At 38.1% G+C, this 22,623-nt stretch overlaps 1 protein-coding gene across 1 annotated transcript in view; it reads right to left on the bottom strand.

Moving 5' to 3' along the window:
* Positions 1–10,357: 10,357 nt before the first annotated feature.
* Plcxd3 (phosphatidylinositol-specific phospholipase C, X domain containing 3) overlaps positions 10,358–22,623 on the bottom strand; it is a 200,095-nt gene continuing 187,829 nt past the window's right edge. The window contains exon 3 of the mRNA NM_177355.3: positions 10,358–11,219. Within this exon, the coding sequence (NP_796329.2) occupies positions 11,066–11,219 (154 nt within the window). The 3' untranslated portion in view covers positions 10,358–11,065. The remainder of the gene's footprint in view (positions 11,220–22,623) is intronic.

Here is a 22,623-nt window from a genome sequence, read left to right as displayed (position 1 = left end):
TCTCCCATGCTCATGGATTGGCAGGATCAACATTGTAAAAATGGCTATCTTGCCAAAAGCAATCTACAGATTCAATGCAATCCCCATCAAAATTCCAACTCAATTCTTCAACGAATTGGAAGGAGCAATTTGCAAATTTGTCTGGAATAACAAAAAACCTAGGATAGCAAAAAGTCTTCTCAAGGATAAAAGAACTTCTGGCGGAATCACCATGCCAGACCTAAAGCTTTACTACAGAGCAATTGTGATAAAAACTGCATGGTACTGGTATAGAGACAGACAAGTAGACCAATGGAATAGAATTGAAGATCCAGAAATGAACCCACACACCTATGGTCACTTGATCTTCGACAAGGGAGCTAAAACCATCCAGTGGAAGAAAGACAGCATTTTCAACAATTGGTGCTGGCACAACTGGTTGTTATCGTGTAGAAGAATGCGAATTGATCCATACTTATCTCCTTGTACTAAGGTCAAATCTAAGTGGATCAAGGAACTTCACATAAAACCAGAGACACTGAAACTTATAGAGGAGAAAGTGGGGAAAAGCCTTGAAGATATGGGCACAGGGGAAAAATTCCTGAACAGAACAGCAATGGCTTGTGCTGTAAGATCGAGAATCGACAAATGGGACCTAATGAAACTCCAAAGTTTCTGCAAGGCAAAAGACACCGTCAATAAGACAAAAAGACCACCAACAGATTGGGAAAGGATCTTTACCTATCCTAAATCAGATAGGGGACTAATATCCAACATATATAAAGAACTCAAGAAGGTGGACTTCAGAAAATCAAATAACCCCATTAAAAAATGGGGCTCAGAACTGAACAAAGAATTCTCACCTGAGGAATACCGAATGGCAGAGAAGCACTTGAAAAAATGTTCAACATCCTTAATCATCAGGGAAATGCAAATCAAAACAACCCTGAGATTCCACCTCACACCAGTCAGAATGGCTAAGATCAAAAATTCAGGTGACAGCAGATGCTGGCGAGGATGTGGAGAAAGAGGAACACTCCTCCATTGTTGGTGGGAGTGCAGGCTTGTACAACCACTCTGGAAATCAGTCTGGCGGTTCCTCAGAAAACTGGACATAGTACTACCGGAGGATCCAGCAATACCTCTCCTGGGCATATATCCAGAAGATGCCCCAACAGGTAAGAAGGACACATGCTCTACTATGTTCATAGCAGCCTTATTTATAATAGCCAGAAGCTGGAAAGAACCTAGATGCCCCTCAACAGAGGAATGGATACAGAAAATGTGGTACATCTACACAATGGAGTACTACTCAGCTATTAAAAAGAATGAATTTATGAAATTCCTAGCCAAATGGATGGACCTGGAGGGCATCATCCTGAGTGAGGTAACACATTCACAAAGAAACTCACACAATATGTATTCACTGATAAGTGGATATTAGCCCCAAACCTAGGATACCCAAGATATAAGATATAATTTGCTAAACACATGAAACTCAAGGAGAATGAAGACTGAAGTGTGGACACTATGCCCCTCCTTAGATTTGGGAACAAAACACCCATGGAAGGAGTTACAGAGACAGAGTTTGGAGCTGAGATGAAAGGATGGACCATGTAGAGACTGCCATAGCCAGGGATCCACCCCATAATCAGCATCCAAACGCTGACACCATTGCATACACTAGCAAGATTTTATTGAAAGGACGCAGATGTAGCTGTCTCTTGTGAGACTATGCCGGGGCCCAGCAAACACAGAAGTGGATGCTCACAGTCAGCTAATGGATGGATCATAGGGCTCCCAATGGAGGAGCTAGAGAAAGTAGCCAAGGAGCTAAAGGGATCTGCAACCCTATAGGTGGAACAACATTATGAGCTAACCAGTACCCCGGAGCTCTTGACTCTAGCTGCATATATATCAAAAGATGGCCTAGTCGGCCATCACTGGAAAGAGAGGCCCATTGGACTTGCAAACTTTATATGCCCCAGTACAGGGGAATACCAGGGCCAAAAAGGGGGAGTGGGTGGGCAGGGGAGTGGGGGTGGGTGGATATGGGGGACTTTTGGTATAGCATTGGAAATGTAAATGAGTTAAATACCTAATAAAAAATGGAAAAAAAAAAAAACAAAAGGCATACTTAAACTTCAGGTTCAAAGCCAATATTGCAGTCTTTTACTATGTTATAGCACATCTTTCCACCCAAAAGCAAATACCTATCCAGATGATGTTTTTATTGCCTTGACCCCAGCTATCACCTCATTTTGGTATGATGTGCTTTTTAGTTGATGGGTCTCCTGATTGAACTATAGAAGTTTAATGGATATCATATCAGTGATGTGACATGTCCTATGTATAAAAATCAGCCTTCTTTTTGAAGGTGAAGGGTGAGGAAAGGAAGGGCAAATGCTAGAGGGAAGACAAGGGTAGAGTGGAGACAGTGATAGAGGAGAAAAATGTGTAGATGCTGGCAAAGAATAAAGGGGGAAAAGTTGTAGAGTAAAGCATAGAGTAGAGGAGGAGAAGGATAGGGGAAATAAAAATCATAGAGAAAGGAAGCAGGGGAGAGGAAGGATAAAAGATAGGGGAGGACTAGGGGTAGAGAGAGGACTTGGGTTAGAGGGAGGGAGGATGGGAGAAAGAGGAGAAAGAGGCAAAAGGCAAAGGAGCAGGAATAAAGTAGGACAAGATGTGGTTGAGGGCAAGGGGTAGAGTTTATTGCTTTTCTTCTTTATAGTTCTTAACCCTTGGCCATCACACCATACTGAGCTTGTACTATTGTAAGCAGGATCTGCTTGTATTTGCTGGTTGCCATAACTATCTTATTACTATCAAACTTATTTTGGAAATGAATAATAAAAATTAAGGATTAATAATGATGGGTTCTTTACAGGTTCTCAGCAATGTTTATCGATATTTGAACATTTTATTCTTTAGCAATACTACTTAGAAACTTTGCTGGTTCTCAAAAATGTTGATCTATGTTTGGACATTTTATTCTTTAGAAATACTACTTAGAAAAAGGTCACTGAGCATGTTTATTTGTTCCTTTGGGGAGCAAAATCATGTCACTTGTTAAATCTAGTGAGAATGTATCAAATATGTACTTTATCAAGTTTTCTAAGGAACATTTTAGGAATGTTTTTGCTTTGCTTAGTGGTAGCCTGCCATGTAGTAGGATAAATGTTTGCTGAACCAAATTATTGAAACATTTTGCAAAGGATACATAGCTGTAATTATGGCAAAGACTACTTGTAGAATTCCAGTACTTACTAAATACAGAAGTCATTACAGTTTATTAACAGAAAGCTCCCAATATCAAGTACCTACAGCATATGTAACATACAGTTTTGGTTTCTGTTCTGGGTGATTTTTTTCATAAACTAGAGTTATCTGGGAAAAGAAACATTAAAAACAAATATCTCTATGGTTGGGTGTGGTAGGGTATACTTTTAACTTCAGCCTGCGGGGAGACAGGGACAGGTTGATCTCTATGAGTTCAAGGTTGACCTGGTCTTCATAATGAGTTCCAGGATAACTAGTATTACACAGTGAGACCTTATCTCAATGGTAACAACAACAGGAAACAAACAATAGCCAACAAGAGAGTGCCACCATCAGACTGGCTTACAGTAGCATTTGTTGGACATTTTCTTGATTAATGATTGATATGGGAAAACCAAGCCCACTGTATGAGGTAACACCTTTGGTCAGACTCCTGGGTGGTGTAAGAAAGCAAGATGAGCAAGCTGTGGAGAGAAAATTGGTAAGCATCTTTTCTCCACAATTTCTGCCTTTGTTTCAATTCCTGTATCCAGGTTCCTGGCTTGTATTTCTGGCCCGATTTCATTCAGTAAATGGATTGTGGCTCTAGATTTATGAGATGAAATAAATAAACTCTTTCTTTTCCAAGTTGATTTTGGTCATGGTGATTTTTGCAGCAATAAAAACCAAACTAAAACAAGTGGATTTGTAAAGTTAATTTTCAACTAAATTTGATGTCAAATGTCTTTATAGTACTGTTATAACAGTTAGACATTTTTAAATTTGAATCCCAATAGTTAGGATTACTTGGTGAAAATATTTTCAGAAAACATAAGAAAAATTTCATTTCTGAAAGAAATATCTCATGTGGTGTATACAGTGGGAGCTCATAAGGTTTCCTTTACTTTAAGATTTGACTTTGAAGCCAGGCAGTGGTGGCACATGCTTTTAACACCAGCACTCAGGACGCAGAGGCAGGTGGATTTCTGAGTTCAACGATAGCCTGGTCTACAGAGTGAGTTCTAGGACAGCCAGAGCTATACAGAGATACTCTGTCTCAAAAACAAAACAAAACAAAACAAAACAAAACAAAACAAAACAAAACAAAGCAAAAAGATTTTTCTTTGAGCTACTTTGTACTATCAATAAGTTATATTAATATATAGTGTTTTGACATTGGCCTTACAAGTGATGGTATCAGAAGATAATTACATTAAACATTAAGAGACACCTTTAACATAATCAAAGCATGCAATACTTTCATTTTATTGGTACAGAAGTATTTTTTGTAAAGAAAATCTGGTATAATGATGTTTTTGAAGATATTCTTAATCATATTTTACTTGACAGGCACACTTTGTTGCTTATAATGAAGCATGGATGAATATAAATTGGAAAAACTAAACAGAACAGGTTCCAGGACTTTATTAGGCAATTTCACTAGCTACAAATAAACTTTTGTTTTTTAACATTTAGAACACAATTTTATATCTATAAAAAAATCACATTTTCTATACAGACTATATAGGCATGAATTTTCATTACAGCACATTTACTAAAGTATCAATGAACAAATCCTAAAAAGAGAAGGCACAGATCTGACTTCCTCTGGTGAACTCCTGGGGTCAGTGAATGAAACATCACCAGCTCTACACATTCTTTTTCTCCATAAATGAAGCAAATCAACACAAATATGTGTAGGCAACAATCATGATATGGAAAAACATTATGAGATTTGAGTGTTCCTATTTTTCCTCCTAGGCATTTCAAAAGAAGAGGTAGCTACCATAATTTTTTTTTTAGAACTCTGTCCATGTTCACCCTAGGAAGGACTTGGTGTTCAAAACACTGGGTATTAATTTAGGAATTCCAGCATGGTTTCAGTCTTTGAAAGATAACCTAGGTACCAGATTTAGATCTCTTAATTCATATCAGAGGGGTTCTTCAGTTTCAGTTCCTGAAAACCAATTGCTCAATACAATCTGTTTCGGCAATTCTCTGTCATGGGCTTTCTCTCAAGGACCAAGCATCATCCTCTACTGTGGGGAGAAGCTTTCAGGACTAGACTGCATTTACTCTAGATTCTCTTCTCTCTCACTGAAGAGTTCCTTTTGTCAAATATTCTACAGTCACTTAGATGACTTCTTGTAATTAATAAAATAAATTTGAGGTATGACTGATAGGGATTGGCATGATGGATTCATTTGATTACTCTCTCATAGGAAAACACACTGAATTCTAGAACAGGTTCTGGTCTTGCCTTAGAAGGTACGCTCACTTTCCAAGAACAGCTTTTAACATATGCTGTGTTTTTGGTTGTCTCAATAGCTGGAGAATACTATTTCCAGAAATAATAGCCAGAGTCTAGACCTCCAACATGCCATTATAAGAAAAATTTAAGTTTGGCAGCATTCATCTAATGAAGATACTCTTTTGATTATTTAAATGACTTTGAGATGATTCTTGAAAATCACTTAGTGTGAAACAATATTTTCTTCATGAAACAATATTTCTTCAGATTTTATGATTTGTCTTAAAAATATTGGAGAATGACCATCTCAGAGCTCACAGCAGCCCGGCTGAAAACATTGGGAGGAATTATGTATACTGTTGCCAGATTTAAAGAAGCAACAGGGAGTGTATCCATTTAAAATTGAAACCTATATAAACATTTCTGAGCAATGTAAGCAAGCATTCCTGGTTAACTATATAGGAACTTCAGTAGCATATTAATTACTTAACTGATATTTGAATTTCACTGCTGTTCTCTATTTTACTTGGCAACTATAAATATTAAAAAACAAACAAATAAAAAACAGAGACTGGAAGAAATATGGAAACTATTTATAAACAAAGTCTAAGCATAAAATAGATTACAGTTTTACTTCCAACATGACCACCTATGTAGATTGGTTGGGGGTTTCCTGTTGCACATGGGGAAAAAAAAGGAAAGATGAACATTGTGGCTGGTTTTGTTGAGAAGCCAATCATATAATGGAATTACCCCATGTTAATGGAGCCTCAGTGATTCCCATAGATCCAAGGCAATCTCTCTTATTTCTTATGATCCAAAGTTCAAATGCAGTGAGTTGGAGATATGTCATCCCCTGGAAACCTTATCATTAAAGTAGAAATGACCTATCATTACCAAATATTGTGTTGGAATTTTGGTGCTCATTCTGAAACTGATGGAAATAAATGAGAATTTAGTTTTCTACTGCAGAATGAAGTTATTAAACTAGATGATTTTAATAGTGCAAAAGCACAGCTGAGTCACTCACAAACTGGACAGTGGAGCTGTGGGAATTCAGCAACTCTCTAGAGCATATGCTCTACAAGATTACTGAAGGGCCATCTCTAGAAGAAATGTAATTTCTGCTAAAAATTGGAATCCAACTGCAGCAACAAAAACAAGCCAAACAAAACAAGCAAAATGACAGTGAGTTAAGGCTAGTCATGATGTGCCCTTTTTCTTTAGGATAAGTTTCTTGAGAAGATACAATATAATGTCACCACTGACAAGCATGGAATTTTGACTCATACAAATTTATGATCAGAACTAAGAACTACAAAATTGTTTCACAAGTAAAATAAAACTACACATTTCTCAATTAACACCTTTTATAAATTCTATAGAATGTTTTCTTATTGTCATTTGGAAAACAGACAATTTGGAACATTATGTTTAAACTGCATGTTACACAGGAGCCACCAATAAGTTATGGCAAATAGAGCATTCACACCATGGTGTCACTGGAAGCTAGAGAAAAAGACCAAAATATAGCAAAATAAAACACTGTAGAGATCTCATTTAGCATCTCCTGAGGGCCACTGCGCATTATTTTCTCTTAGCTGTTCAGGGTGCAAGCACCTCACCTATACTGCTCCTCTTTGGTTGACCAACCAGAGAAAAGTTAGACCTTTGTGTCACTAAATATTTGTAAAAAATAGTAGAACTAAAAACCTGACAAAAGCGTGCATTTCCTGAGACTTCCAGCTCTCCAGTCTGTAATTCCAACAGGTATGAACCTGGATAGGTAGCGCTGCCTAAAAACACCTCAGAACTTCACAGGACTCAAGCAGCTTTGAGTGAAGATGTGTGCTTAAACATTTATATTTAAATTTGCATTAGATCTTTTGTCTTGAGATGTGATTGACAGTATAATTAGAGCACTACTGCCCAGCGGTTCAAGTTTCGAATAGTCTTACTTTTCATCGATTATTTCTTAATAATTTTCCCTTTAAATATTCAAATAACTGAACTGTTTTTAAGCCCGATAACATATGAAATATTGATTTCAAGAGTTAAAATTGCAATAAAACCAGTTAGGCCAATATAGGGTGTGACTTCAACACTGTATGAGTGTGTGTGTGTGTGTGTGTGTGTGTGTGTGTGTGTGTGTGCGCACACCCACAGACGATCCTGCACGTGTGTGCTCAGGCATGCTTATACACACACGTGTGCATGATGAGTGTGTCTTGACAAATATTTTATGCTCTGATACATTCTCTGTTAGATAGCGTTCTGTGAAAAGAGTTTTCCCAAAGTGAACTTTGAGGTTACCATATAAAATATCCTAAGGCTTTTAAAGGATGCCTCCCTCATCTTCTCTGTGCTCACATGACTGTGTAGGAAGGAGACATAAGTCGTAATGGCAGAAGTTTTTGCTCTTTTGCTCTTTCAGAGTTACTGACAGGAAAGCAAATGTAAAAGTGGATTCATCTGAGGATTTTCCCTTGTTCCACTCACTCCGCGGATTTGTTGTCCTGGGTTGAGTAACAGCTGGGTTTTAGTTTTGTTTTTGCTTTGTAGGGCTTATAACATAAAGTGTCTTAACTGCCAGCAAAACAAAAGGTACACTAAGACATACCTCCACTTGAAGTCTATGTGTAGCCCTTGTGCTCCCAGGACTCAGGAAAGACAAAGCGTAATCGAGAGTCTTGATCACGTACCGTCATTTATCTACGGAAGGCTCAGTCTGCTGCATGCCTGTGTTCCCCAGCAGGGCCAGTGGCCAGCAAACAGCCAAAGGCACCTTCTCTCCATTTCCCTTTTCTAGGGAAGTAGTTTAGGGAATTCTCTTGTGATTTATTTCTATTTAGTCCCTCTTTAGAAGTTAAGGCAAGTCCATTTTATCTCAGTGCCTACTGCCTAGGAGCTAACTCTGTATCCACATGGAAATCATAAGTTCAGATTGAAAGCACTTTCTCTGCAGACATCATTAATGGCAAAAATAAAAAATCAAAAAATAAAAAAAAAAACAGACAAATAAACAAACTAACAAAACCCCCTCTTTCCTAGTCTGGAAATTTCAGTCCAGGGTTTCGTTATGTTCATTCTTTCCAGCACCCACATAATAAATATCACGAAGATTGTGGGGAAGCATCCAAGTTCAGGAGAATATAATACGACCACTTCTACATTGCATCCATTTTCTTGATAACAGATTAAGAACCTCTTTCTGTCATACTGTAAGATAGATAACTGTGTCATTGAAACTGCTTGGCGATCAAAACTGAGTAGTCAGAGAGCAAATTTACAGAGCATAATGTCAATAATCGACAGTCTCTTTTTAAAAAGTTTCAGTTTCTCTGTGCAAGAAGATCAAGTGAAATAGACAGATAATAGACTTGTACAAGATGGAGAGGTTAACAGGGAAAGCATTATATTTTGTGAATATTAAAGTCCCAATCTGTAATATTTTATAAAAAACATTTTATATGATGAGCTACTGCATTCTCAAATGTCTTATAACATTTTCCATACATTGCTGAAGGGTGCTATCTTGATTTTATTATTTAGGTTTTTTGAGATAGGATCTCCAGATATAACTCAGGGTAGCTTTGAGCTCACAGTGTAGCCCAGGCTAGACTTGAAGAAGTACTAATTCTCCTGGTTCTCAAGTTCCACAGTGTGTACTCATGCCTGGCTCTGGAATTCTTTTTCAAATTAAATAATTTACTAGTGTTATTTGAAAAAAATAATTGCATTATGTTTGTCTATAATCCGTGTTTGCCTATAATCTGTATTTGTTTGTCTGCACCAGAGTATGTGTGACAAAATACACACAGAGATCTGGAATTATCAACATATCTGTTGTGTGCATATGCAACTTATTTAGTCTAAACACATTTTTCACAAACATATTCTTCAAAAAAGACAATTTTTGTTCATTCTGTAGTTGTTGGTCCGTGCTGTTTTCTAATAAAGAGTATCTATAATCTAAGTTAACTCTTGGTTGTTTATAATATTGAGACGTAGACTTGAAATCAAGTCCTTATCTAAGCTAAAGGAATTAAGTCATATGTCCTCCATTTAACTAATTAAAAGCCAAATGAATGCTTTTTTTTTCCTCTAGGAGTCTGATATGCGTGGAATTTCTTTGTCCAGAGAAACTACTTGTTTGATAATTTCTATGTGTGAAGATAAAATAATGTGCAATTTTAGAAATTTCAGTAACTGTATAGATTTTTACTAATCCCTAACATATTGTTTCCTTGAAACATATTGTGCTCTTAGAAGGTTGGTTTTTTAGAGTTGTGTCAAATACTACAAAGATACCGATAAGGATTCAGCACTCAAAAAAAAAAAAAAAGTGTTAATATTGTTTCCCCTGGATTACCAAAAGTAATGCCACAGACATTTGTATGAGACTTCAGCTCCTTGGTCTTTGTCTAGCCTCTAGCAGTATGGAACTCAGAATGCTAATTGTAAATGAGTCTGTGGAGAGCATCCATATTGAGAGAATTTGTAAAGGGACTACAAAGATTACAGGGATAGTCTCAACAATGTTATTCCAATTCCCTCTGCATCCTTTCATCTTCTTCTTTCTAAACAACAAACATAAATAAAGCTTCTTTAACTTTTCATGATCTGGGTTTTAGATTTGTGCACTTAGAATTCCAATTTTTTAGTACAGTCTTGTGGTCTTTCTTTTTCTATTTTTAGAAAAAATGCAATTATTAAGAGAACTTTTAAAGATTAAGAATTTAAAGAAATCAATTTTTTTTTCTGATTTCCACATTTGTAGTTTGACATTTGCAGGACATTATTACTTAAGACTTTGCTGAATTAAAATAGCATCTATCTGTGTATATGCCATTCTTTTTCTTTTTCTTTTTTTTACTGTGAAGTTGACACTCAGTCTTTCCAAGAGTCTTTTTGCATGAAAGCCATAGCTGCCTCGCACACAGCCGCTGTGAAATGCTGTTGTTTTCATAAAACACAAAATCACTCCTGACTGCCAATATTACTGATGCAGGGAGACTGATTTGATGCATATTTTCTACGACCAAGAATTAGCTATGATTGCCCAATTGCAGATGACTATGGAATATTTTTACCAAGTCTCACAAAACAAACACATTTCGGCACAACAATGAAATACACATTATGTCGGGCATTCAATTGTTTTGACACCCATATAGCATCTAATTAGGAAGAGCAAGCAAGAGAGAGGGAGTGGAAAGGGTAGAGACTATGAATAATACAGGGGCCTGAGGTTGAAATCAGAAAATGCAATCTAGTAAACACTCATGAGTTACACTGCACAAACATTAATTTTGAAAAATGAAATTCACTGTTCTTTTCTATTCCTAACACTAGAAGTAGATTTTGGTCACCAAATTGGAAATGACATATTTATAGCAATGCAGAATATGGTTACAATCACTGAAGACATGGTTTACCCTCATTTCCCACCCACTTCTAAGCCCCAGTTCCTTCAGAGACTCAGTGGAACAGGAAAATCAGAGGGCTTATTGATAATATGTCTAATACAATGAGGCTTCTCTATCTTCCTCATGGACACCCAGAAGAGTAATATCAAGTGTTGGCCTCTCCTTCATTGAAGACATAGTTGAGTTTTATGACAGTGCTGATAAAGTCACCAAGTTCTACAAAATCGGCAGTGACAATATTGATGCCGCTCTCTCCTGGCTTTTGGGTACGGATCCACTGCATCATGGCGGGAAGAGCTCTGAGAAAGGAAGCAAAAAGAGAAGAAATCAAAGGTGTGGCAGCACCAGTTAAATGTCTGTGACTGTCTAATTTACCAAAATAGATATCTCAAACACAAGCAGATGTGGTAGAAAATGACCAAAGAAACCATGGTGAATTCATAAGTCTGTTTAAATGTATTCATGTGTGTTGTTTGCATATGCATGTGCCCCAATGTGCCTGTGGAGGTCAGAGGATAAATGCAGGAATTGCTCTCTCCTTCCACAGTGTGAGTTCCAAGGATTAAATTTAGGCTGCCATGCTTGATAGCAAGTGCCTTTACCTGTTATGTCATTGTCCTGATCCTGAATTCTTTTTTCTTAAATTTTATTTTATTAGATATTTTCTTTATTTACATTTCAAATGCTATCTGGAAAGTTCCCTATACCCTGCCCTGCTCCCCTATCCACCCACTCCCACTCCTTGGCCCTGGCATTCCCCTGTACTGGGGCATAGAAAGTTTGCAATACCAAAGGGCCTCTCTTCCCAATGATGGCTGACTAGGCCATCTTCTGCTACATATGCAGCTAGAGACACGAGCTGTGGGGGTACTGGTTAGTTCATATTGTTGTTCCACCCGCCACCAAACCCAGACACTATTGCATATGCCAGCAAGATTTTGCTGAAGGGACCCTGATATAGCTGTCTCGTATGAGGCTATGCCAGTGCCTGGCAAATACAGAAATGGATGCTCACAGTCATTTATAGGATGGAACATAGGATGGCCCCTAATGGAGGTGCTAGAGAAAGTACCCAAGGGGCTGACCCTGAATTCTGTTTTGTTTTGTTTTGTTTTGTTTTGTTTTGTTTTGTTTTTTGAGACAGGGTTTCTCTGTATAGTCCTGGCTGATCCTGGAACTCACTCTGTAGACCAAGCTGGCGTCAAACTCAGAAATCCACCTGCCTCTGCCTCTGCCTCCTGAGTGCTGGGATTAAAGGCGTTCACCACCATGCCCGGCCTGACCCTGAATTCTTAACTCGCAAATAAACCATGAAGAAGAGATCTTTACCATACTGGTTTATATGTTACCTTTGGAGCTCTCAGATATTACTATAATTTACAATGAAGCATGACGTTCTCCTCTGGTTTTGCATGTTCTAATTGCATACCCAACAGGGCTGTGGGGCAATGAGGTGAGCACTGTATACTTGTGTTTAGCAAATGTTTATCACGCATCCATTGTTTTTAGAAAATGTATTAAGATGTTACAGGTAACCAGGAAATAAATGTCTTGCCTTCAAAAACTTCACAGTTTAGGTTTAAGCAGGGGAGCAAAGAAGAAAGTTTCAATGTAAGGTTTCAATTGTCCTTTTCTTCCAACCCATTCACTGAGCATCTAGTACTTACATGTTGCCATTGTAGGCACTTGAAATATCCAAGAGAACAAATGATAAATGTATTAGTTTATAGGGCCAGCTGGTTCGCTCAGCAGTTAGGAATGCTTGTAGCCACGTTTGATGACCTAAGTTTGATTCTTGGGTCCCACATACAGGACAGAAAGAACTTGTCTTTGAATGTTGTTCTCTGACAGGTGCACTATGTTGTACATACCATCCCTTGAACATACATGCAATGAGTAAATAAAAAAAATGTAGTAAATGTAAGCTTATAAAGATATATAATAAATGATAAACTTAAGTAAATTATTATACAGTTTGACAAGGGGAAATAAATGCTATAAAACCAAAGGAAAAAAAATGAAGATAGTGGTATAAAGGTGAGAAAGAACAGCATAGATTATAGCTTAAAATTTACAGCTTATTAGACCTTGCTGATAAGGGGACATTGTGTAAACTTTTGTTTTTTGAAACAGATTAGTCCATGCCTATCTAGGAAAGACCTCCTAACTATTGAATGACTCTAAGAGATAGGGTAACTAACCTTGGAAAAAAGGAAAGGAGATTAGTTAAAGACAAAGTGAGGGGTATGAGGAAATGGTGAGGTTCCTATAAGGAATGTTTATTAGTTCCTTTCTAATGCTGTGGCAGGGTAATGACAAAATCAATTTGAGATTTTATTTTGTAGTGGAGAAGGTGTGGCCGAGGGAGAGTGGAAGGCTGGCCACATTGGGTCGACCATCTGGAAGCAGAAGCAGATAAATACTGGTGTCTGTTGAAATTTCCTGCTCATTTCCTCCTTTTTATCCCTGTTGGATACCTTGAAACATATTTAGAGTGAGTCTTTCTTCCACAGCTAAATGTCTCTGGAAAAACTTATACAGTTATGCCCAAAGGCATATCCTTGGTAATCCCAAAAATCCTGTCAAATTGACAATGAGCAGTAATGATCACAAACCCACCCCTTGTTAGCCTCATACCTAAAGGCAACAGTTTTTACTCTTTTTTTTATTTCTTGAGATTATAATGTAATTACATCAACCCTAACCAATAGAAATGCAGAACTGTAGAGCTCAGGGCTACTGCATACATCTATAAAATAACTCTAGTACCTAAGGCTTAGGGATCACTGAAAAAGTGGAGGCAGAAAGATTGTAACAGGCAGAAGATCAGATGGTTTGCTGCAAGAGTGTGTTGTGTGTCCTAGGTATGTCAGAAGCTACATCTATAAAGTCACACCAACATGGCTGCCTAAACATGAGCTGAACAAGGAGAACAACAGCCATGCTAAAGTAGACATGGTAAAGCGCACAAGGTACTACAACAAGAAGTACATCACTTATAAACCACAGCATCCTACTCCTTGTCTCCATGGACTTATGGAAATTTCATAATTTGAAACATATTCAAAATTACCATAGAAATTTCACAGGCAGGATCAATAGCACTCAAAGCCAAAAGTCTCTTTTGGGATTCAAAACCATCTCTTAACTGAAAGCTCTAGGGAAAAAAATGTAAGAGCTACGTTACATCCTTCCAATATATAATGTTACATTCCTTTGAAAAATGAATGGATCTGAGGATGACAAAGACCTGACCAAAACAAACTCAAAACCAAACAGGGCAAACACCAAATACAGCCAACCCTTCTATCAAACATCTGACCTTTGTGGTATAGTCACGTGGACACCAATCTTTCTGGCATCAGGACCCGGGCTCCATTCCACGATTTTATTGGTAGATATCCAACAATCCAGACATCTCCCACATCACCTGTGACTTAAACGTCAACACTGCTTCTTCTAACACATCTCAAGACCTGCTTGTTAAGAATTTAATTTTATCACAGAGTTTTCTAGCCTCAGCTGCTTTTCTTGAGCCTCCTTTCAAACCTCCACCACCTTTACCCTTTTCATCTCATGTGTTTGTAAAATCAGCACTCTCTGAATGATGTTGGAAAATTCTACTGCCAGGTCAAGATGAAGTATGGCCCTTCTACCATAGATGTAACAGTCTTTGTATGCCTTAGTGGCTGAACCATAAAAAATATATATATATAAATGGTTGCGTTGGAGCAAGAAATCCCTTTGGTGGTATAGCTAATTCAGTCTCTCTCCTTTCAAATGAAGGGTCCCCTTGCCTGGGGGCTTTGGTGGTTGGTGTCTGGCCTTCAGGCAGCTTCTTATTTCTCTCCTCCAAATACACTATTTCTCATTATTCATTGCTCTTCTTACTGTAAAACTAGGTAAGCTCGGTGAACAGTAGCCATGCTGCCGCCTGAAAGCTATTTTGCCTTGAAACATCTCCTGTGAGGTTGCCAAAGTTGAAAATAGATAGATGATGGAGCAGAATATAGGAATCTCAGAGGCAAACTTGTGCACCTGCAGCAACTGATCTCCAAAAGTGGTGCTAAGCATATGGGTTGGAAAAAGGATGGACTTTTCAATAAGGGGTGATAGAAACAAAGTCTTTACAAGCAGAAGAGTGAAGTCAGAACTCTATCCACAGTTACATAAAAAAAATCTGTAAATGAGCTGGTTTAAAAATGCAAACATACCACTAGAATAAAATATAGTTGGAGCACTTCAAGATATTAGAACAGACATAGGACTTTCAGAAATAAGATCATATTTTTCTTTCCATTTTCTCAAGTAGAAGTAAAAAAATAAGACTAAATAAAGCTTAAAAGCTCTTCATATGTAAGAAAGCAGATCAGAGTCAACTCACAGAATATTAGAATATGTTCAGTTAGTATATATTGAACAATTAAATATATCAAAATTACACAAAGATCCCAGACTACTCAACTAAAAAAATCAAAGCAAATATTGTTCAACAAATAATCTGATCTAAAAATAGACAGAAAACTAGATATGTATTTCTCAAAAAAATATGTAAATGGATGGCTTATATAATAAAAGTTTTCTGTATTGCCTATTAGATTATAACAGAAATAAAATCACTTTAGTTAGATTTGCTCTCATCAAAAAGAAATAGGCTTAGGGCTGACCTCTGTGGCCCTATGTTCAGATAGTGGGAAACCCTGTGTTCAATACCTAGGACACACACACACACACACACACACACACACACACACACACACCAAGGTAACAAATGATTGTGAGAATACAGGAACTAGGAAACCCTTGCACACTTTGAACCATAAATTAATAGCCATTATAGGAGACAATAAAGATTTTCCTCAAAAATTTAGTAATAGAATCCATTTGTGTTGTTGGCTGTATTGCCAAAGCAATTAGAATAAGTGTCAGAAAAAACATATGTATTCATATATTAATACTCCAATATTAATAAAAGCCAGCAAATGATTACAGTTGGAAGGTCTATCAACAGATGAATAGATGTACTTAAAGGAATACTGTCCTTCCACAAAAAGAATATTGTTATTCTTTTGCCAAGAATATTGTTTGAACCAGATGCCACTTCATCAAGCAAGCTAGAAACAACAATGCAAATACCATGCAAATTCACTTACATGTGCAACCTAAAAGTGTTTACCTCATAAAAGCTGGGAGTGGACTGGTGCTTACCAAAGCCTAGGAAAAATTCAAGACAGGGAGTATGAAGAAGGCTTCATAAATAGGTTGGTAGTGAGATAGAAGAGAGAAGTCCTGTGTTCCCATACAGAGAGAAAAACAAAAACAAAAACTGGTCTTCAAACAAATGATAAAGAAACATACTATATTTTTATAGAATAAGCTAGAATAAATAATTTTAAATGCTTTCCCTGCAAAGAAAAGTGTCGGAGGAGATCAATGTATTTACCCTGGTTCGGACATTATACAGTATGCATATAATGAAGCATCAGCTGCTGGTCCATCCTTATGTATAAATATGTGTCAGCTAAGAAAAAATGAGCCAATAGGGTGATATAGGCAGAAACAGCAGATCCAGCTGTGCAATAGCAACAATGTGTCTTAGAGATGGATAGAAGTGACAAATGGTAGCTTGTGTAGGATTGGATGTAGACAGAAGAAAGAGGTAATGGATTATACTAGATTTCTAGGAATATACAGGCAGGGCAATGCTATTCTCTACCTTAGGATCAGGATGCTACCTTTTTGTCGAAAGTTGTAAGTTTAGAGACAGGACTCTAGGGTGACTGCAGAATGGATGAGTTGAGACCTTGACTGGTCATTTACTAAAACTCTGATAATGGGCACAGACACCAGGTAGAGGTCCTTTTGGTGAATAAGATCACCTGGAATTGTGTGGATGGAGAAGAGAGCAGCACACTTGAATGGCAGCAGCTTTTGGGGGATGGGCAAGAATAAGAGGGGGAAGAAATGAGGAGAGTTATGAAAATCATGGGAAAGAATAGCTCCATGGTACTGAATCACAGGATGAGTGTGTGTGGATGCTTCTCCAGATACTGGAAAACATCCATACAACCTAATCCATCTGGGCAGAGTTAAATGAACAGCCTTTGCCTACAGTAAGGCATTGAAACACACCAATATGGTGTAGAGTAAATTATCATTGATAGTGATTACAAGTTCTCATTATTGTTTGTTTGTTTGCTTGAGACAAATGGTCATTCTGGGACTTGCTCTGTTGATAAGGCTGGTCTGGAACTCAGGAAATCTGCCTCTGCCTCCCAAGTGCAGTGATGAAAGAACTTTGCCATCACAACTGACTGTATACTAAAGTTTTGGATTATAACATTAAAATTCTGATCCATGTTCCCAAATCTCTCCTTATCCTTTTATAAACCCATTGAAAATGATACAGTTGCTTCTCAAAGGCTTTCAAAGGATCATTGCCTTCAAAAAACAGACTGGTGGGTGGGAAAATTTGGTTTTTAGAGCAGCAAGAGTTACAGAAAATGCCTATCTTAAAATGAATATCCTGGATTTCTAAAACAAAGACACATGACCATTCTTGTCTATTAGAAATGTGTTACGTTGACGTGTGTGTGGCAACACAGGTTTGTACCCCATCAGACTCTTGGATTTGCTAAAGTAGATAAAGTACTGCTATGAGTACAGTATTACTCTTGTATTTACAAAAAATATACATATCTGGGGACAAATTCCATGAGCCGAGTACATTTCTCAGGAAGAATGTTTTTCTAACATCTAACTCACCTTCAGCCGTGAGAGAAGGAGTTAGGAAATGATGACAAGGCCGGCATTGTTGCTATTTATCTTACTGATGAGACTGTTCCCTGGAACTCTAGGGTACCAGATCACCAGAGGCTAATGAGCACTCAAATCTCCATCTCAAAGCATGGCCATTGCAGATAGCCTCGGATGCCCTCACTACACTAAGATTAAATTCCTGGTCCCCAGATGATTGTTATCCCTATGGAGAGAAGTCAGGAGAACACAAGACAGCTCTCCAAATTATTATTATTATTATTATTATTATTATTATTATTATGCTATAACATAGAGGGCTTTGATGAGTGCTGGAGCATTCTTTCAGAATAGCATGTAATCCTCAAATGGAACATGAGTATTCAATTGGAAATATTATTTCACTAATTCATGAGTATATTTCTAATTTCTCTGCATACACATGTACATATATTTTAACAGTCAATATGATACTAAAGGAAAAAACAAGTGATTATGCCAAATTGACTCTCAAATACTTAGGCAATCATAAGTAGAATTATGTTTAACAGAGATCTACTACCCTTGATGAAACTAGCAAATACCACCGAGCATGGATATGGACGAGCATTGATATGGAGTACTGTTTCTTCTATGACCACTCCTCTAGGTCCTCTCTGTTTAAATTTTCTTTTTTTCTCTCCTTCTTGGTGATATTTTAATACCATAGAAAAATGCCTATTTACTTATCTGTCTGTGCTCATACTGTTTATATAGTTATGATTTACAAGTGTATAAAAGTAAAAAATGTTTTAATTTGCTTCATCAAGAATCAACTTTTGCCCCTTGGAGGCAATATTGCCACAGAGAATGTATAAAGCACAGCTAAGTGACTAATAGTCAATTCTACTTAGCATCAAGCAGATAATTAGAATGAACTGACAAGTCTGTTCTGGCAGAAATAAAATACCAACAGTTGAACAGTCTTGGTGGGTTTTATTAGTTTAGCGTTGTAGTAAAAAGCTTGGCCGGGCTCATAAAAAACTGAAACTTGTTTCCTAGAGTCAAAGGTCTGGAAGGGCTAAAATTAAGGTGCTATCAGTTTTGGTGGCTAGCAGGGGCTCATTCATTCAGAGAACTTCATGATTCTTGTTTAAGTTTTTTTTTCCCCTTTGGTTGGTGTTTTTTTTTTAATTTATTTTTTATTAGTTATTTTCTTTACATACATTTCAAATGCTATCCCGAAAGTTCCCTATACCTTCCCCCGACCCCCGCCCTGCTCCCCTACCCACCCACTCCCCCTTCTTGGCCTAGGCATTCCCCAGTACTGGGGCATATAAAGTTTGCAATACCAACGGTCCTCTCTTCCCAGTGATGGCCGACTAGGCCATCTTCTGCTACATATGCAGCTAGAGACATGAGCTATGGGGATACTAGTTAGTTAATATTGTTGTTCCACCTATAGAGTTGCAGACCCCTTCAGCTCCTTGGAGGTTTTCTCTAGCTTCTCCATTGGGGGACCTGTGTTCCATCTTATAGATGACTGTGAGCATCCATTTCTGTATTTGCCAGACACTGGTATAGCCTCATACGAGACAGCTATAACAGGGTCCCTTCAGCAAAATCTTTCTGGCATATGAAATAGTGTCTGGGGTTGGTGGCTGATTATGGAATGGATCCCCGGGTGGGGTAGTCTCTGGATAGTCCATCCTTTCGCTTTAGCTCCACACATTGTTTCTGTAACTCCTTTCATGGGTATGGTTGGTGGTTTTATTCCAGGGAGCTACAGTGATACTGGCTAGTTCACATTGTTGTTCCTTTTATGGGGCTGCAAACCCCTTCAGCTCCTTGAATATTTTCTCTAGCTCCTTCATTGGGGTCCCTGTGCTCCATCTAATGGATGGCTGTGAGCATCCACTTCTGTATTTGTCAGGCACTGGAAGAGCCTCTCAGGAGACAGCTATATCGGGCTCTTGTCAGCAAGCTCTTGTTGGCATCCACAATAGCATCTGGTTTGGGTGTTTGTTTATGGGATGGATCCCCAGGTGGGGCAGTTTCTTGATGGTCATTCCTTCAGTCTCTGTTCTTAACTTTGTCTCTGTAACTCCTCCCATGGGTATTTGGTTCTCCTGTCTAAGAACGATGGAAGTGTCCACACTTTGGTTTCCCTTCTTCTTGAATTTCATGTGTTTTGCAAATTCTATCTTGGGTATTCTGAGCTTCTGGGCTAATATCCACTTATCAGTGAGAGCTTATCATGGGTGTTCTTTTGTGATTAGGTTACCTCACTTAGGAAAATATCCTACATGTTCATCTATTTGTCTACGAATTTCACTCATGTCTCTAGCTGCATGCATAGCAGAGGACGGCCCAGTTGGTCATCAATGGGAGGAGAGGCCCTTAGTCCTGTGAAGGTTTTATTCCCCAGTATAGGGGAATGCCAGGGCCAGGAAGCAGGAGTGGGTGGGTTCATGAACAGAGGGAGGGGAAAGGGATAGGGAGTTTTCAGAGGGGAAACTAGGAAAGGGGATAACATTTGAAATGTAAATAAAGAAAATATCTAATAAAAAATAAAATTATTATTTGTGTTTTGTTGTTTTACAAATAATTTCTTTCACTTTCTGCCTCATTACTTAGTAATTCACTCCTCTTTTAGATGAAAGCTTAAATGACCTTTCTTCAAGACAGTAGCCAGAAGTAACACATTTAGGCCTTTAATTGGTGTCAAAGTAGGTCTCCTTAACAAAACTGCAAACATTTTTAAAAAATGCACTGTTTTCGGTGCTTGGCACAGGGCCTGGTGTGAACCAGGTAGTCAATAGGTCAATAAACATGAGCACAGGATTGGAAGTAGAGGCAGAAGACAGAAAACATCGCATAAAGCTGTTGCCCAGTTCCCTTGTGGCTAATGCCATAACAAGTACTAGTTCTGACTCGTTGCTCTTTTGTGGGAATAAAAATGTCTCTTAAAAAATTATTGAAGAATTTTACAGTTTTTCTTCTCAGCAGGTCGTGCATGGACGTTTTCAAACTGACTAGTGTACTTTAAAGTGTCTTTCCCCACCAACACAAAAGTCCACGTGATTCTGTATGACTATAAATGCTTTAATCACCACCTTCCCTTTAAAAATGACACTTATTAATTGTGTGTAGCAACTCATCAAGATTATTTAACATTCATTATATTTATTGGTTATCAGTATTCCTATTTAACTAGAATTTAATTCATTAGAAATGCATTAGGAGTCTATGTGGCATTCACACTGAAGGATGTATGTATGTATGCTACACTTTCACAACTATATTTTATACATGGTGCTTTCACTATTTCTCTAAACTTCTGCATTTTATGGCTAGGAATAAATAACTATAGATAGTAAAGCAATTGTGTTTTTCATAAATTTTATTCCAATGCAGTAAAATTTTGCCAATGTTTTCTTCACTTGATGACAAGAGCTTCCCAAAACAATGCACTGATTTTTATAGAACACTTCAATGCACGTGAAATATGGATTGCTGTGAACATTAGAAACATCAGGGTTTTGTTATGATATGCCCTTTATCAGCCTCTTTTTAGAGCAGAGTTTAAGACAACATCAGGTATTTTGTCAATTAGAATTAAGGCTAAAAATTTTAAATGTGATTTCCTGTCAATCTGGCCAGTTTGAAAAGTCTGGAAATTTTGCTTCAAATGTAAAGAGCAGAAAGATAAAGCTGGAGGAGAGATTTGGCCTGAAGGCTGGGCTTTGTACATGGAACCGCATGGTAGTCCACAGACAGAATTTATCTCTGCAGGTTAAACAATGGTATGCTTTCAAAACAGACACAGATAAACAGGTGTATCTCATAAATTATAAAACCCACAAACTCAGGCTCCCATACACACACACACACACACACACACACACACACACACACACACACACACACACACTTTTTTTTTCTGTCTACAAGAAACTCTTTTTTCCCCTTTTTAAATAGATATTTTCTTTATTTACATCTCAAATATTATCTCCTTTCCTGGTTTTCCCTCTGAAAATCCCCTATCTTCTCCCCCTCCCCCTGCTCACCATTCCTGCTTCCTGGCCCTGGCATTTCCCTATACTGGGGCATAGAACCTTCAGAGGACCAAGGGCCTCTCCTCCCATTGATGACTCACTAGGCCATCCTCTGCTACATATGCAGCTAGAGCCATGAGTCCTACCATGTGTTTTCTTTGATTGGTGGTTTAGTCCCAGGGAGCTCTGGAGGTACTGGTTAGTTCATATTGTTGTTCCTCCAATCGAGCTGCAAACCCCTTCAGCTCCTTGGGTACTTTCTCTTGCTGCTTTGTTGGGGACCCTGTGCTCTCTCCAATGGATGGCTGTGAGCATCCACTTCTGTATTTGTCAGGCACTGGAAGAGCCTCTCAGGAGACAGCTATATCAGGCTTCTAACAGCAAGCTCTTGTTGGCATCCACAGTAGTATCTGGTTTGGGTGTTTGTTTATGGGATGGATCCCCAGGTGGGGCAGTTTCTGGATGGTCATTCCTTCAGTCTCTGCTCTGAACTTTGTCTCTGTAACTCCTTCCATGGGTATTTTGTTCCCCCTTCTAAGAAGGATAGAAGTGTCCACACTTTGGTCTTCCTTCTTCTTGAGTTTCATATGTTTTGCAAATTCTATCTTGGGTATTCTGAGCTTCTGGGCTAATATCCACTTATCAGTGAGTGCATATCATGCACTCCATTGTGTAAATGTACCACATTTTCTATATCTGTTCTCTGGTGCGGGACATCTGGGTTCTTTCCAGCTTCTGGCTATTATAAATAAGGCTGCTATGAACATAGTGGAGCACGTGTCCTTATTACATGTTGGAGCACCTTCTGGGTATATGCCCAGGAGTAGTATAACTGGGCCCTCAGGTAGTACTATGTCCAATTTTCTGAGGAACCGCCAAACTGATTTCCAGAGTGGTTGTACCAGCTTGC

Source organism: Mus musculus, chromosome 15 (genome assembly GCF_000001635.26).
Source record: "Mus musculus strain C57BL/6J chromosome 15, GRCm38.p6 C57BL/6J".
Classification (NCBI taxonomy): domain Eukaryota; kingdom Metazoa; phylum Chordata; class Mammalia; order Rodentia; family Muridae; genus Mus; species Mus musculus.
The sequence above is the reverse complement of the archived record's forward strand: the minus strand, read 5'-3'. Positions and strand labels throughout refer to the sequence as shown.